Source organism: Loxodonta africana, chromosome 16 (genome assembly GCF_030014295.1).
Source record: "Loxodonta africana isolate mLoxAfr1 chromosome 16, mLoxAfr1.hap2, whole genome shotgun sequence".
NCBI classification, from domain to species: domain Eukaryota; kingdom Metazoa; phylum Chordata; class Mammalia; order Proboscidea; family Elephantidae; genus Loxodonta; species Loxodonta africana.
This window is the reverse complement of record NC_087357.1, coordinates 66,978,695-66,991,337: the sequence shown is the minus strand read 5'-3', so window position 1 is coordinate 66,991,337 and position 12,643 is coordinate 66,978,695. Positions and strand designations below refer to the sequence as shown.

Below are 12,643 nucleotides of genomic sequence, written 5' to 3'. Positions count from 1 at the left end.
ATGGCAAGGAACTGAAGGAGGCCTCTGGCTAATAGCCTGCGAGGAATTAAATCCTGCTAACAACTCGACGGCACTGGGTTTTTTTTTTAACAATCACTTGGAAACCCTGGTGGCATAGTGGTTAAGTGCTACGGCTGCTAACCGAAGGGTCGGCTGTTCGAATCCACCAGGCACTACTTGGAAACTCTATGGGGCAGTTCTACTCTGTCCTATAGGATTGCTATGAGTCAGAATCGACTCGATCGCACTGGGTTTGGTTTTTGGTTTGTTTTAACCACCACCTGAAGGAGCCCTGGCTGAGCAGTGGTCAAGTACTCAGCTGCTAACTGAAAGATCAGTGGGTGGAACCCACCAGCTGTTCCACGGGAGAAGGATGTGGCAATCTGCTTCCCTGAAGATTAACCAGAAAACACCAACCTGTTACCATTGAGTCTGACCCATAGCGACCCTATAGGACAGAGCAGAACTGTCCCACCGGGTTTCCAAGGCCGTAATCTTTATGGAAGCAGACTGCCACATCTTTCTCCCACACCACCTATATTCTTGACGAAGGACTCGAACTTGAGCCTGATCTGGACTCTAGATCCAGCTCCCAATTTACAGGCAATCATAGAGATTAGAGGTTACCCTGAACCACATTATGAGTAAGCAATCAGCAAAATCCACACTGTGGAAAACTCTGCAGTTCAAAAGGCCCACATTCTTCAGTTATATTACATATAGATAAACTATAAGGAACCTGAAAACTAAGAGATTTAAAACCTATAGCAGATTTTTTTTTTTTTTTTTAAATGAACAAGACTAATCAATTAAGAAACACTAGGAAGTTTGGTACCATAAAGTCAGCATAGTGGATACTTTTGAGGCAAAGGGGCTGTGACTGGATTGGGACACATGGAGTGGCTGGCAAAGTTCTACTTCTTAACTTGATGGTGATTACAAGAAAATATGCCTTATAATAGTTTGTTTCATTTTATAATAAAAAGGTTAAAAATGAAAAAAATTTCAGGACAATAAATGTTCAGATTCAAGATACAGTATCTTTTCAGCAACAGAAAATATCTACCTAAAACAGATTTGGGTAGAAAATGCACTCTATAGTTATCAGGGCTACGTGATTTCTAGAAATTCCAAAAATGTACTCTGAACACCAGCTATTTTTTTTTAAAACACATTAAAGTTAACTTCAGTTTTACCTTAAACGTTCCCCCTCTTCCTTTATTTATCCCATAAACATCAACCATGCACATTTTATTGTCCCAGATGACTAAGATTAAGCCAAATAGGGAACATCCTCTTACCAGACTTAAAAACAGTAAATAAACACATCAGGTAAACATTTACTGAGGACCTACTTTTTTTATTATATGATCAGCATGGTGATGTATTTTATGGAGACTAGAGAAGCCTGCTCTGATGCCCTAATCTTAAAGAGCTTACCATCTAGCAGGAGATATATTTACTTACTTGTCATAACTATAAACGGAAATATCTGAATTTAAAGACGACTTCATTGGTATCCCTACCCCCTTCCAGCCCTATTTCAAAGCACGTGAACAAGCATTCTTTTCCACTGGCCAAACGCTATTTCTTGTACTCTTCTTTCATTTGACATATCCCATCCTTGTGATGATTTTGTCTGCTCTCCTTTAGGACTCTTCACTTTCTCTCCATCTTTTTAAAGGAAGAGCGTTAGGGAAATAAAATTGAAAACCAAACAGTTTGTTTCAGATGAGACACTAGTAAGATGCTAATAGGTAGGATGGCAAAAGATCTAAATAGAGAGAAGTCCGAAAGCTAATAAACTTAGGTTCAACCTATCTAGTAACCAAAGAAATGCAAATTAAAATAAGACAACCATTTTTGCCTACCACAATAGCAAAAATTAAAAAGTGATCACATTCAAAGAAGCCTTAGGCAAAACAAGGCACTACTGGTGGACATGTAAATTGATGCAAATTTCCAAGAAAGTAATTTATTAATAAGTATTTTTTGCTCCAGCAACTCCCACATCCAGAAATTTTATTCTAGAGAAAATATAATCCATATAGAAGTACTACCACATATATGGTAATATGCTAGAGAAAAAAAAACAAACCAAAGCTGTTTCCATCGAGTCGATTTCAACTCACACCAACCCTACAAGACAGAGTAGAACTGCCCCATAGGGTTTCCAAGGTGCGGCTGGTGGATTCAAACTGCCAGCCTTTTGATTAGCAGCCTGAGCTCTTAACCACTGCACAACCAGGGCTCCAGTATACTAGAAGCAGCCTGAAAAACAGGAACTATTTAAATATCCAACAATAGGAAAATGATATGATTATTATACTATAAACACAGAAACACCAATTTATGCAAAGAGATCACAAGGAGACACTCAAATTTTCAACAGTGAATTATCTCCATATGATGGGACTATAATTATTTTATTTTCCAAACTATACCATATATGTTTATTACTTCACAACCAAGAGTGAAAAACCCTAATATTTTATATTTTTAAAAAATTATTTCATGTTTTATAACTTGAATTTGTCTATAAGAATTGATCATATTCAGGGATTTAGTGGACCTTCAGAAAAAAAAAATTTCCATCACTAATAAAATCATTCAAATTTAAAAACACAGACCACTTTGATGACTAATTCTAGTCCAAAAAATAGGTAATACCCCCAAACAAATGATTTACCTTTCCTGAAACCGATTCTCCATCATAGAAGAGATAGTGTTTTTCTACTTTACCATCTTCAGTTTTCATTTCTGCCATCTTCCTGGTTTCCCCATCATTAAGGACAACATCGATCTCACAAATGGGACCAAAAAAGCCTCCAAGAAAACTCTGCAATAGAAGGGAAATGCTCACAATTACCGAGTTTAGTCAGTCACTACATTTTGTAATTCGAATTTAATCCCTACTGGGAATCTGCATTTCCACCCCAAGTACACTGAGCCTGAACCGACATTTTAACAAGATCTCCAGGTGATTCTTACGCGTCATAAATTTTGAGAACCACTGGCTCTATTAGTGGCTCTAAGAATTGGGCCCTAAGCACTGCTTGGGAACTTGTTGGGCAAATTCTCAGCAGGGGTTCAACTGGAACAAACCAGTTCAAAACTCTGATTTTTTTATGACCTTGAAGAGACTAAAAATTTGCGAGGTCTCAAAGGAATGACAGAAATTTCTATCAAATTCTACATCAAAACTAAACAGATTTAAACAAGCTATAATTTCAATCATTTCCATAGGTAACCACCATAAATAATCAAATGCACCCGAAATCTAAACTGTTAATTGCTAATATCTGGATTTGAATTTACCTTTAGTTTTACTCCTGTGAGGTTCCTTCACTATAGTAGAACTCACACAACCAATCCAAATGAGTACTACAACGCTTTACTTGCTGTAAAGTCTAATACTAGAATAGCTCCGAACAGGGTGTGTTGCACTGGATAAGCCCATGGAAAACTAGCTCTAATGGTCAGGGCTAATGAAATTTCTGTGAATTTTCCCAAAGAAAATATATAAGCCTTGTTCTGTAAATCCCAAATATGGCAAAAATATAATAAGGAACAAAGATCGATTGCTCACCAGCGCCAAAACACGTTATTTGGTAATAACAATAGAGACTGCACTGACAACTCTGATATCCAATGTTGTTAGCTGCCCTGGAATCAGTCCCTGACTAGCCCATCTTAGAACGGAAGCTTGTTCAGGATCACAGCACACACAAGCCTCCACGGACAGCCTGGCAGGGGCTGTGCTTAAGGAGCACTGGCCAGGAATAAAGCTTGGGTCTCCACACGGAAGGTAAGAATTCTACCACTGAACCACCACTGCCCTCATTTGATACTGGATATAGTTGTGGATTATTTTTGTCACCAATGAAAGCTAGTCTTCCAGTCTTTGTTTAATTTACAAAGAGAACAGTCTCCTCTAGAGTCTTCCCACATCTCTTTTTACCTGCCCTACGCAACTACCAGATTGATGTTTTAAAAACACAAGTTTCCCTGCTTAAAATCCTTCAGTAGGCTGATAAGAGTATAAACTGTAATACTTTAGAAAATGTTTGGTATTATCTGGCAAAGCTGAAGATGTATCTATGCCAATTCCATCCCTAGGTACACACCTTAGACAGAAACGCTTACACACATGAACCAGGAGATAGGTGTAAGATGTTCACCGCACAAACAGGGATTAGACTGGATTATAAAACATAAAATAATACACATGAAGAGTGTGCTTCTTAGTTCAAGTAGATACAGGAGACTAAACGGGCAGCTCCGGTCTGGAGGTGAGATGCGAAGGCAGAAGGCTGGCTGAATGGACACAGGAAATCTGGGGTGGACAAGGGAGTGTGCTGCCATATTGTAGAGAGAGCAGTTACGGTCACATAACAATATGTGTATAAATGTTTGTATGAGAAACTAATTTGAGCTGTAAACTTTCGCCTAAAGCACAATTTAAAAAAAATGTTCATGGCAGAATTACTCAAAATAGTCCCAAGCTGAAAGCAATCCAAATATTCATCAACGAGAGAATGGATATATAAATGTTGGTATATACTCACAAAACCGAAATACTGAAAAGCAATAGAATGTAAGAGATACAACTACACATAACATGGATGAATCTCACACACATAACGCTGAGTGAAAGATGCCACACACAAAAAGCATACACACTGTACGATTCCATTTATATAAAGTCAGAAACAGGTAACCTACACTGTGGTATTAAAAGTCAGGAAAGTGGTTGGAAGAGAGCACAAAGGGAGCTTCCAGAATGCTGGTAATGTTTTCTGGGCGGAGAACTCGATACACAGGTGTGTTCATTTGTGACAATTCATCAAGCTATACACTTATGTATGTACTTATCTGTAGGTAATATTTACATCATTACCTTCATTACTTGAATTAAGTGTTAAAAAACAAAACAAAACAATGTATTCCCTACCAGGGCCTACATGTATCTGGCCCTATCCATCTCTCCGGTCACACCATAGCCGTTGCCACCAGCTTCAATAATACCTGTCCTATTGTCAAGCTAAAAATCCTTAAACTAGCTAATTCATTCTTCCAGTTTGTTTCGTTCATTTCAAAAATAGGCTTTCTCTAACTTCTCAATCAAAATTAGGCTCTCCAAGGGTAGCTCTCACAGCACTATGTAGTTTTACTTCATAATGTATTATAATTTGTGTGCTTATTTGGTATCTGACTCCTCAAATGAACTGCAAGTTCCACGAGAACAGATACTCTGTCTGTCCCATTTTCACTGAAGACACGATGCTTAGGGCGCTGCGTGGCAGTCAGAAAAAGACAACCAAGTACCTGTTGAACGTCAATTTTTAATAAAACACACTGCCCTAATAACAGAAAATTAACAAATACACAAGAGAAAAAAGCTGAGAATCTGAAATATTTGGTAAGACTATCCCTCTCCCAGGAAATGAGCGCTGGTGTGGCAGCAAAGTCTAGAGCCAAGTTGTCAAGAACCTTGTGCTAAATCTCAGCTCTGCCCCGAAGTGCCAGAGTGAAATCAAGCAGGCCAGTGACCCTCCCGCAGCCATCTGAATTATAGGTAACCCTGTGCTCAAATGAGAGAGTGTCTTTCTAAATTTTGAGCTTGCTTCTTTGTATTAACCCCATGTTAAAGAAAAAGCCGAAAGCAAACCAGTTGCCATCCAGTTGATTCCAACTCACAGCGACCCTGTAGGACCGAGTAGAACTGCCCCGTACAGTTTCCACGGAGCGCCTGGTAGATGTGACCTTTTGGTTAGCAGCTGTAGCACTTAACCACTACACCACCAGGGTTTCCACGTTAATGAAAGGGACTGTAATTTCAAGAAGACAAGTAACAGAATTGCCAGGTCGATACTTTTCACATACTCAAAACAGTAAATTTTATCTTTGACAATATGTTTTAATTCCTGGCAACATTACAAACACGTAAACTCAATTTTCACTAGGAAACTAAAAACCAAATCTGACTCTGAACTAATTTAAAAGAGAGAGAATGAGAAGCATCAATTATAGGTCACCTGCACTGTTCCTTATTAGACAGCTTTCACTTACTTAGAACAGTAAATTTTGAAATTGTACATCTTCATTTAAGGGTGACAGATCTGAGAATGTACAGAAGCTCAAAATCAATCAGCTGATATTTACCAACTATGTGCAACGCACTGAGCCAGCAAAGGAGTATGGGGAGGGCTGCGGTGGAAGGAGCAATTATAAAAGGGTGGAAGACAATGCCTCCAGGTAGCTGTCTATTTTAGATGCCGAAATAAAATTAGATACGTAAAGAGATTATTGCCAATTGGTGGTGAGAACAGTAAGAGAATGAGCTCTCCTTCCTTATGACAAAACGTAAGTCTAAATGTTATAAAATAGAAGCAGGAAAATTAAAATTAATTTCCTCGCTCCCCCTAACACTTCCCAGAGCTGCTTCAAGGAAAAATGAGATCTGAAAACTATAAAAATTGTCTTATAGATTTGTTGTTCTTAGCTGCTATCAAGTTGGCCACTGACTCATGGTGACCCCATGCACAACGGGACAGGACCATTGTTTCCACAGGGTTTTCAGTGGCTGGTTTTTCAGAAGTAGATTGCCAGGATTTTCTTCCTAGTCAATCTGAGTCTGGAAGCACCGCAGAAACCTGTTCAGCATCACAGCAACACACAAGATTCCGCTGACAAATGAGTGGTGGCTATGCATCAGGTGCACTGGCCAGGAATGGAACTGGTGTTTCCCACAAAGAAGGCAAGAATTCTACCAGTGAACCACTGAAACATCACAGTAACTTCCACATACACAGATACTTAACCCACAGAGCTGAAGCAGGATTTGATAGCTGATATTAAAAGATCAAATAAAAACTTAAACTGCTACTAATTAAAATGATATAAATGCAGTTTCATGAAACTTTATAATCAATAACACAATGGTAACTATACAATGGGTCTAATGTCATTTCTTTAAGAATTCTGAACCATTCTTAAAAATTAAAAATTCCTAAACATTAAAAATACATGTAAAAATTATGTATTATCCCCTTGTTTTCTCTATGCACAATCTATTTTATAATTAAAACTTAACAGTAGATTTACTTTTCTTTTTTCTTGTGCTTCAGGTGAAAGTTTACAGAGTAAAGTGTTTCCCATCTGATAGTTGGTACATAAAACGTTCCATGATGTTGGCTGCATCCCCCACAATGTGTCAGCACTCTCGCCACTTCTGCCCCGGGCTTCCCCATTTCATCAGATTTTGTACCCCTTCCTGCCTTCTCATCTTTGCTTCTTGGGCAAAGGTCCTTTTGATCTCGAATAATTGATTGTTTTAAGGAACACATTCCTCTAGAGTGTTATTGTTTATTTTATGGGCCTGTCTATTGTTTGGCTGAGAGATGGTCTCCGGGAATGGCTTCAGTTCCACCTCAGAAGGGTGTCTTCAAGTCACGGTCTCAGGGGTTGGTAGACTTACTTTTTAACACAATCAAAACACTGAAGTTGGGAGAGATCAGAAGGTATTTTTAAAAAAGCCTGGGATAGCATATGCAGAAGAGTAAAGGTTGAATAATAAACTACGGTACTTCAACAAGGGTATGCCATGAGAATTTAGCACTGGAATAACATCAGGTTTTTCACATTAGGACACATCAAAAATGAACTATCTTACTATACTTAAAACCTCCAAAAAATTCTGATGTCTTACACTTGACAAGTAGACAACAGAAAGTAAAAATATCTGCGAAAAAAGATTTTTTATTTCCCTTTAAACAGGGTACAAAGAAAAGGATTCTCTAGATGTGCATCTTCTGGCATTTCAAATAAAGTCATGAAATAAAAGTCTTTTTAAAATTATTCACAATCAAATTATATTCCTCCTAAGGTGTAAAGAGAGAGTAAAATACAGAAGTGTCAAGATGGTGAACACTAGAAAAAGGAAAAGGAATAAAAATTGTACATTAACGTAGACTTGCTGCAATTACTAAAGGCAGTTTCGGGGACTTTTAAGACTATTACTCAGTTCTTGGGCAAAGGCATCTTCAAGTGAGCATTCAGAATGGAATTTGCACTAGTACTGGACAGTACTACTCAATTCAGACACAATTTAAAAAATCCTAGGTAGCTTTTAAATAATTAGACTGCAATACATACGACTATTCAACCATTACAGCAATTATTTTTTTACAGTTTTCTGGTCTCAGCCTCAGCCTCCTATAACTGACTTTAAATTAAGGTTTTTCATATAATCTGTAAATCCAGTTTTGAGCATCACCACCTACCAAAATTATATGTGGACATATAAAAAGATGACAAACTTTCTAGCCCTCACTGAAGAAATTTCACTAAGTCCAGTGGATGTAAACAAATGTGACTCAAGGTGGGATGGGAGGCTCTCAAAATTTTATTTACTGAGCCCATACACAATGAAACAGCAAATTTTCATACATATGTTACATTCGTGCCCATTGCCATGTTCTAAAGCTTTAAAATTTAGTTTATGCTTGATGAGTAGCTTGAAAATAAAAATAAATTGCTTTGAACATGATTCAAAAAGCTTATGAAAAGCAATAATTATAAATGTAAACAAAAAAAAAAAAACGGGGGCCTTTTAAGTTTTTCCAAATGACATTTAATTAAAGACGTCTTCCCTAACTCCTTGATTAGGCAAGATCCTCCCAATACTTCTTAGTATTTATCACAATTATAATCGACACATTAAGGAAATTACACAAACAAATGTCTACCCCCCCAGACTGTAAACTACAAAAGAGCAAGGGCTCTTCAAATCTTGCTCATAACCCCTGGGCACACCTCCGTAATTATTTGTAGAAAGGAAGAAAAAAAAAAAAAAAAAAGGCTCCAAGTTTAAGAATGCACAAGTCTACTTTTTAATTAAAGTAACACGATTTCTGACTTTAAAATTTATTTATTCAAAGTTAGTTTTTTATATATATAATATAAACCTAGCTAGGCCTTTAGTCAAAAGTCTCAAGCAGTTTAAAGAATCAGGACCTTTGGGAGTGCAGGTAATAAAAGCAGAGCAAATAGTAGACGCTCAACGTATGCTTGCTAAATCAAACGACTACTACAATCAAATGACCCAAATGAGATCCTATCTAGAGGAGACTGTCGACACACACAGTTAACCGCCACGGTGCCTACTCTGTACTCCCCAGTAACTGTGGTTAGAGTATTCTGATTTCCCTCTGCCCTCTGCTTTCTAGGCCATTTCAACACCCCAAAGGGTTAAGTTTATAAAAATGGCTTGGGGACGGAAATCAGAGGCAATGCTTTAAAACGCGGGCACAAAACTAGTGTCTTCTGAGTTAAAGAGGACTCCCCTCCCAACGTCCTTTTCCTTTTTTCGCCCACTCCACAAGTGTCAGCGCCAACCTGAACCGGGGTCACGAAATTGCAGAGGGTCCCATATGCAGGTTTAAAAAGCAGAGCCTATCCAGCTCATGACACACGGGCAGAGAGGGACCAAGTCCTCCAGGGCCCGGAACCGGGGGACTCCCGGGTCACCCAGCCAAAGGAAAGCGAGGCTGCCCGGGAGGAGCGGAGCGGCCGGCTACCTTGGAAGGGGAGGCGACGCGGAGCCCCCGCAGAGGCGGGGTCCGAGTCCCCAGCCAGGGCCCCCACAGCCGGTCGAGGAAAGCGGGCACGGGCTCCGACATGGCCAGGAGAGCGCGCCGCCGCCGGCAGGTGCTCGGGCCTCGCCGAGACCGGGAAGGAGCGGCGCCGCCCGCTCTTCCCGGACCCGGGGGTGGCCCGACAGGCCTACGCCCGCTCCCCGCCCTGCTCGCCCGCCCCCTCCTCCCGCGACGCCGCCGCCGTTGGTCGTCCCGCCGCGCGCTCCGGGCCGACGACGGGAGGCGAGCGCGCGGGCCGCCGTGCACTCACCATTGTCAGCGCCGCCACCGCCGCGTCCCCCCCACTTCACCCCGCTTTTCTCCGGAGAACTCCCAGTCCCGGCTCCTCCGCCCCGGCGCCCCGTCACGTGACCTCGGGCCGCCTGCCGCACGTGACCCCTCTTTTCTTCTCCTCCCTTCCCCCTGCACCGCCCCCGCTCCGGCCTCTCGGCCCGCCCCACTAGCCAGCCAGCTCCCTCGTAGGAGAGGCCGTTTGGAGGCGGGGCCTAGTGCTCCACCCTGAGGCGGAGGGGCGGGGCCACTGCGCTTACGTCAAAGGGGGAGGGGCTGGGGAGGGCGTCAGCGCCGTAGGTGCGCGGGGGCCTCCCTTCTGTCACGTGACTGGCGGGTCGCTGGCTGCCTTCTTCGCTACGCCGGGGGCTTCTTCCCTGTGGAAGTCTGAGTGGCTGGGCGGGATGAAGCGTTTGTGCCGGAGGCGCTCTCTGTGGGTGGGGTGCTGGGTCGCGGAGGAGAATGGGAACCGTTAGAGAGGCCCCGCTTCCTGAGGCCTCGCGGTGAGACGTGTTCTCCTAATCCGGGGATGAGGCGTTCTTCTACGTTTCCTGAACTCTACCCAGTTAACCCTCGTCTGAGAACTTCTGCATTCTGAAATTTTGTTAGCTCTGTGATTTATCGCCTCTGACGGGACCAACTGAAAAATCTTAGAGTTCTGCTTCCGCTGGCTCCTGAAGTCCACAGATAGTTCCATAAGCTTTCTACCCCGATTATAGAGGACTCAAATCAATTGTAACTCCTTGTTGAAAACAAAAGGTACCCTGTGAAAGGGGGAAAATCCGGAGATGCTGCTAAAAACTCCTCTGGCCTTAACAGCATCCTAAATCATTATAGTATAAGCCTAGAAAAAAGACCTCCAAAAAACGAAATACTGTTTAGAACTCAAAAACAGACCCTAGTGTTGAACCACCACAGTGCACTCTGCACATAATGAAAGCAGGGAAAAACTGATGCTCTAAATGGACTATAATTCTCCCACCGTGACAAAATAAAATCAAGTTTGTGAAGCAGGGCCGTAAAGCAAGTCTGAAATTTAAAAGGATTGAAATCAATTTTTTTTGTCTCTAATCCTAATAGAACTAAACTAGGAATTGATAAGAAGATAGCTAGAAAATCCCCCAAATGTTTGGAAACAAAGCAACGTAATTCTAAACCTCTGGTTCAAAGAAGAAATCAAAATTTAAAAATAATTAATTGCTCCATGCCTTTGTCAAAAATCTATTGACTGTATAATTGTAGGTCTATTTCTGGAGTTTCTGTTCTGTTTCATTGATCTATTTGTCTGTCTTTACCCAATGTCACACTGTCTTGATTTCTGTGGGTTTATAGTAAGCCTTGAAATAAGGTAGTATAATTACTCCAACTTTGTTCTTTTTCAAGAATGCTTTGGTTATTCTATATCCTTTGTATTTACATGTAAATTTTTGAATTGTTAATCCACTTTTACAAAAAAAAAAAAAAAAACAGAAGCTGGAATTTTGATTGGGATTGAGTTGAACCTATAACTCAATTTAGGGAAAATTGACATCTTAACAATATTGAGCCTTCCAATCCATGAACATGGTATATTTCTCTATTTTCTGTACACATCTTTTGTTAAATTTATGTGTATGTATTTGTAAATAGAATTTAAAATACTCATTTTCTAATTGTTTATTGCTTGTGTATGTATGTTTTTTATATTGACTTTGTATCTTGCCACCTTGCGAAATTTATTTGATAATATTCTCCCATCTCTATGCACTCCTCTTTCGTCCTAGATCTTTTATTAGTCATATACCATATTTTAGGCAAATAATGCACGACTTGTGTTTGTTTGCCAACTGCTCCCTTTCCCCCCATGAGGCATTTTCGTCAGCACTCTATGCTAATTTATTTTTTTACAGCAACGTAAAAAAAAAAAAATGGCATAGCAGGTGTTTGTGAAAATACTTTGTGCAGGGAGGGAGCAGTTGGCAAACAAACATAGAAGGAGCACATTAGTTTTGTAAACATACAATATTAGGTCTAAATTGGTGGTGTAATTTTGTTACTTTTTCTTTCCTATTTTCCATCTATTTGTCTTTCTGTTCTTGTTTCTGGGTGATTTCCCCAATTTTATGTTCCAACTCTTATAATGATTTTTTTATTACTGCATGATGGTAGCCAGCCTTGCAGATGACCCACAGTCATCTTGCTCCCCACTATTCACACCCATGTGTAGTTCCTTCTCAAATTCTATTAGAATTGGTCTGTGTGACCAACGGGATAAGAGAAGTGATAGTACGTGACTTCAGAAGCTGTTTCTACCTTGCTGTCTTGGATCACTTGCTGTGAGGAAAGCCAGTCACCATATCATGAAGACGCACAAGTATCCCAAATCATGTACCTGAATTACTGCAATAGTAAAGTTCCTAATTCCTGTGGATAAATAAGCTTAGTAAATATTGTGGAAAAATGATAAATCATACTATACTGTTATAAGGTAGAAACATACCTGATAAGACTTTAGTTCAAAAATAATCATTGCTTCAATGTAGTGATTTTCCAGATGAAAGGATTTTTCTGCCCAAGGGACATTTGGCAATGCCTGGAAATATTTTTGATTATCAGGCCTGGGGGAGTGCTACTGGCATCTAGTGAGTAAAAATCAGAAATGTTGCCAAATATCCTACAATGCACAGCCCCCTACAACAAAGAAATATCCTGTCCAAAATGTCAGTAATGCTGAG

At 40.3% G+C, this 12,643-nt stretch overlaps 1 protein-coding gene across 2 annotated transcripts in view; it reads right to left on the bottom strand.

The window, feature by feature from the left end:
* VPS26A (VPS26 retromer complex component A) overlaps positions 1 to 10,025 on the bottom strand; it is a 29,660-nt gene extending 19,635 nt beyond the window's left edge. The window contains exons 1-2 of one of the 2 annotated variants that reach the window (XM_003409304.4): positions 9,910 to 10,025; positions 2,690 to 2,839 (exon numbers count right to left, since the gene is read on the bottom strand). In XM_003409304.4, coding sequence (XP_003409352.1) covers positions 2,690 to 2,839; positions 9,910 to 9,912 — 153 coding nt within the window. In that variant the 5' untranslated portion in view covers positions 9,913 to 10,025. Of the gene's footprint in view, positions 1 to 2,689; positions 2,840 to 9,581; positions 9,793 to 9,909 lie in introns of those variants that run through there. The other variant, XM_023547020.2, reaches the window with a different exon arrangement.
* Positions 10,026 to 12,643: the final 2,618 nt, after the last annotated feature.